This window comes from Salmo salar, unplaced genomic scaffold (genome assembly GCF_965601325.2).
Source record: "Salmo salar unplaced genomic scaffold, fSalSal1 ptg000357l, whole genome shotgun sequence".
In the NCBI taxonomy this organism is placed as follows: Eukaryota; Metazoa; Chordata; class Actinopteri; order Salmoniformes; family Salmonidae; genus Salmo; species Salmo salar.
In genome coordinates, this window is record NW_027675358.1 from 1 (window position 1) to 4994 (window position 4994).

At 40.9% G+C, this 4994-nt stretch overlaps 1 protein-coding gene across 1 annotated transcript; it reads right to left on the bottom strand.

The window, feature by feature from the left end:
- Nucleotides 1-1612: 1612 nt before the first annotated feature.
- Nucleotides 1613-4153, bottom strand: LOC145875799 (E3 ubiquitin/ISG15 ligase TRIM25-like). Its single transcript, XM_082971613.1, has 2 exons — nt 3307-4153; nt 1613-2876 (listed from the first exon to the last, which is right to left on the bottom strand). Exons 1-2 carry the CDS (start codon nt 3901-3903, stop codon nt 2634-2636), a joined length of 840 nt encoding a protein of 279 aa, XP_082827739.1. The 5' UTR covers nt 3904-4153; the 3' UTR covers nt 1613-2633.
- Nucleotides 4154-4994: the final 841 nt, after the last annotated feature.

Below are 4994 nucleotides of genomic sequence, written 5' to 3' on the forward strand. Positions count from 1 at the left end.
AAAGGACTTGTTCTCAACTGGCCTACCTGGTTAAATAATGGTTTCATTAAAAAGTGTAGCAATAACTTAACTTTTCATTATTTAGACAGACTCCTCTAAATAATAAATATAATAAAATAACAAAAAAACAGTTAAATGCTAAGTACTATACATAGGTTTTATTTAAAAAATAACAATAGAACCTATTTAGTACTATAATGGTATTTACTAACATAATATTATTACTATAATAGTTTCTAAAGGGGTTCTAGGCTACCCTACCCTAGAATTAGGGTTCAGGATAAAACAGGTTATCCGTAGGGTTAGAGTTTCTGTACAGCACTTTGTGACATCTGCTGATGTAAAAAGGATTTTATAAATACATTAGATTGATTGTTAGGTTCAGGGTATTTAAAGAGATAAACTGTATGGGTTTATATCTCTCTTGCTCCTCCCTGTGGTCTTCTGTGGGAACTACATACCTCATTCACCACACTTGATAGGCTCATAATCTGAGGTAGCAACTGAGTCAGAGCTACAAATCAATGATCTCCACCTATCCATTAGGTTTACAACTCAGTGAACCTGCGCAGCATTCTCTCTATTTGATGTCTACGAACCAACAGATTTCAACACATATCAAATTACCAGTTACCATTATTAGTAGCTGTAACCTAGTTAATAATAAGTTACCTGAGGTAAACCTACAAGGTTAGTTAATAATAAGTTACCTGAGGTAAACCTACAAGGTTAGTTAATAATAAGTTACCTGAGGTAAACCTACAAGGTTAACGCGGGCTGGAAGAGAATTACTTCAAAACCACAGCAAACAGCTGGGACATATAGTAATATTATATATATATAATATTATATCACTGGGCTCCTGTGTGCTAACAAACCCTGTGTACCCCCCCTCCCCTGTTTAACCTTGAATTTCGTTCAGAAAAACACTTCCACATTTAGCAAAACGAACCAACTCTTTACGGATCTGTTCAGTGGTAATAAACGGAGGCAGATTAGACACCACTACTCTTGTCGAAATCAGCACCAACACAACCCCTCACATAAATCATACTGGTAACTAGCCGGGTAACAAGACTCACCTTTTACATTACCACAACCACTGCCTTGTTCATTCTGGATACAGAGTGTATATGTTCCTCTCCCACCTGTTCACCGACCAGGATCAATAATTCCTCCACACCATTCTCCACAACGCACCTGAAGAGACAGCGTTTCTTCTCCACTCGGTTGAGGACATCAAACTACCCTACTCCCTCCTCAACTCTAACCGATAAACAGCGGAAACCGATAAACAAACCCTCCCACCATGACAAAATACATTTGGAAAATAGGCAAAAGAATAGATGCACTCTTCACGAACGACAAAACCTCACGTTACCAACTTCTTCTTCTTCTATGGTATAATGGCGGTCCTCAAACCAACGTTAAAGGAGCATGGCGCCTCCTACTGTGCTGGAGTGTGTTCAATCACGGTTTACACCATTTCTAAATCCTCCTACCTAACTCAGTACTTCTGAGAAAATAAAAAAGATCCCTACTAACTTCTAATAGACCCTCCCCCATCCCCCAAATCCCTTCCAACCCCCCATCATACCCAGTCCAACCTCAATGACCCTACACTTCAATCTTCCCCTCTCTTCAACATCCTTACAACAATATAACAACACATGCTCCACCGTTTCATTGACAATACCCTCCAGACACAAACCATTCACATGCTGCCAACCAGATGGAAGGACCAGTTCAATGTACAATGTCCTAAACACAATCGAGTAAACACCACCTCTTCCTTCCTAATCTGACCTTTGAACCTTGGTCCACCGACCTTTCTTTGGAGGGCATATAAATGCCGTCCCTTGTGCTCAGAGTCCCATCTCTTCTGCCACACATCTATCAAAATGTCTCTCATCTCACATTTGTCCTCACCTCTACCCAGTGGAACATTAATATATATTATATCTTGTTTTAAAGTTATTTTAGCTAACTAGTCTACAATTTAATTCCATTCCACACCTGAATGTGCTGGGACCCAGCAGAATCTCACTACTAGACCCATTCTCTCAATTCTCCATAATAACATTAATACCTCCAATAGTAGGTCACTCCTAATAGATTTACCAGATGATAAACTATTCAATACAGACAGAGAATCTGAGGATACTATAATTCTAACAGGCTGTACGTCCTCCACCCACTGGAGGACAACTATTATCACCAACAGTTCAACTGAGTACACTGACAGTTCATCTGTTAGTCTTCTACATATCTGCACATCACATTCAGGAAGGTAAACACCTGCTCCTGTGGGCCCACTATCTGGGCCCTTGGATCCATCTGTGAAAAGAGGTAAAAAAGCATAACAACTTCTACCAATGTAATTGTCAACCAGTTTCCCTTTATCACTGACTTCTGACCCAATCTTTCCTTTTGTCTACCAAGGTTAGATCAACAACAGGATCTGGGAGTAACCATGGAGGAACATCCCCTATCACCACAGAAAAGGGCCAACCTCCAACTCCCTGAAACTACTCTCATCAGCAAGCTTTCCAACTGTCCAACCAAAACCACTGCCTTGTCTACTAGTATATTCCCAACAGTCATCTAGAACAGTAGCAGTGGGATGCTCAACCTCACAGCCTTTCAACCCAATAAGCTAATGACAATTTATTACGTCGTATATCCAAAGGCATCTCACCTGCCTCAACTGGACTATAATATAAATACATGATGGAGGGGACAGGTGAAATGGTGTGTCTCCTCTGGTCAACAATACTCACCTTGAGAGACTCCACAGCCTGTTGGAGCTCCTTCAGCTCCTTCTCTCTCTCCTGGAATCTCTGCTGGACCTTCTGCTGACTCATCCCCAGCTGCCTCTGTGGAGAATCACTCTTCAATGAGCTATCAAGCTTTATTAGTCCAGTAGATCAATAGTATAGTAATGTGACATAGGGCCCATAGAGAGGAAGGTCTAAAAAATGGATGGTCCATTTACTAAATGATATTTATTTGTTGCTATGTGAATGATTATAGTTTTTATGGTAGGACTACATGTATCAACAGGTTGAGACTGAACTTTGGACTCATAAAAGGCCATTCAGAATGATAATAGTGTTTGACATTATAAAATGGTGATACATCTGGAGAATCTGGGTTAACATATCAATATACTCAAGGTTTGTGTTCATATTTGTTCTGCTGAGGATCCATTTCATTTCAATGATCTCATATTCAAACAGCCTTAGTTCCTACTGTCTTTAATTCTTTGTTTATCAGACAGTCACCAACAAGTTGTTCTGGTCTTACCTGTTTCTCAGTCCTCTCTGCTGCAGCTGACATTGTATCATGGCCTTTATGTTCATCCATTGTACACAGATAACAGATACACTGCTGATCGGTACGACAGTAAACCTCCAGCAGTTTGTCATGATGAGAGCAGATCTTCTCCTGTAGTTGTGCGGTGGCTTTGACCAGCTTGTGCTTCTTGAAAGCTGGAGATTCGTAGTGAGGTTGGAGGTGAGTCTCACAGTAAGAGGCCAGACACGCCAGACAGGACATGAGGGCTTTCTGCTTTCTGGTCCCAGTGCAGACATCACACGCCACATCTCTAGGTCCAGCATAGCACAGAGCAGGAGGGGGAGCAGCCTGGAGTCCTGTCTTCTTCAGTTTCTCCACCAGCTCAGCCAACATGTTATTTTTACTCAGCGTAGGCCTCGGACTGAAGGTCTGTCTGCACTGAGGACAGCTATAGACCCCTTTCAGAACATCCTGATCCCAGCAGCCCTCAATACAGCTCCTACAGTAACTGTGTCCACAGGGGATGGTGACTGGTTCCTTCAGTAGATCCAGACAGACAGAACAACAGAACTGGTCCTGGTCCAGCAGAACTCCCTGTTGAGCCATTTGGACGGTTGTTCACTCTCACACAGACAGACGACACAGAGACTCAGATCAGTTTCGTTTCCTCAGAAGAGAGTTTGTGAAGGGGGATGGACTTCCTGGTTCTGCCAGAGGGGTGGGGTTAGAGGGAGGGAGGGGTTAGAGGAATGCAGGAAGAGAGAGAGGAACTGCAAGCAACATCAAGAGGGAGACAAATAGTTTTGTTCCAATGTTAGAGCCCTTAACATATAAATAGTGTTAACCCAGTATCAGTATCAATAGGGTTAACCCAGTATCAGTATCAATAGTGTTAACCCAGTATCAGTATCAATAGTGTTAACCCAGTATCAGTATCAATAGGGTTAACCCAGTATCAGTATTAATAGTGTTAACCCAGTATTAGTATCAATAGGGTTAACCCACTATCAGTATTAATAGTGTTAACCCAGTATCAGTATTAATAGGGTTAACCCAGTATCAGTATAAATAGGGTTAATCCAGTATCAGTATAAATAGTGTTAACCCAGTATCAGTATCAATAGTGTTAACCCAGTATCAGTATAAATAGGGTTAACCCAGTATCAGTATCAATAGGGTTAACCCAGTATCAGTATCAATAGGGTTAACCCAGTATCAGTATTAATAGTGTTAACCCAGTATCAGTATGAATAGTGTTAACCCAGTATCAGTATCAATAGGGTTAACCCAGTATCAGTATTAATAGGGTTAACCCAGTATCAATATCAATAGGGTTAACCCAGTATCAGTATCAATAGGGTTAACCCAGTATCAGTATCAATAGTGTTAACCCAGTATCAATATCAATAGGGTTAACCCAGTATCAGTATTAATAGTGTTAACCCAGTATCAGTATCAATAGGTTTAACCCAGTATCAGTATCAATAGTGTTAACCCAGTATCAATATCAATAGTGTATCAGTATCAATAGTGTTAACCCAGTATCAATATCAATAGGGTTAACCCAGTATCAGTATTAATAGTGTTAACCCAGTATCAGTATGTTAATTAGTCCCGTGCTTCGACTACTCAGACCCCTCACACATCCGGTCCATTCTGATGTTCTCACAGACACCATACCACTTTTGACACCAATG

Coding starts and splice junctions, on each gene's coding strand:
- LOC145875799 (XM_082971613.1), bottom strand. CDS start 3,903: ATGGCTCAACAGGGAGTTCTGCTGGACCAGGACCAGTTCTGTTGTTCT. Junction 2,877..3,306: donor CAGAGAGGACTGAGAAACAG/GTAAGACCAGAA, acceptor GATTCTCCACAG/AGGCAGCTGGGGATGAGTCA.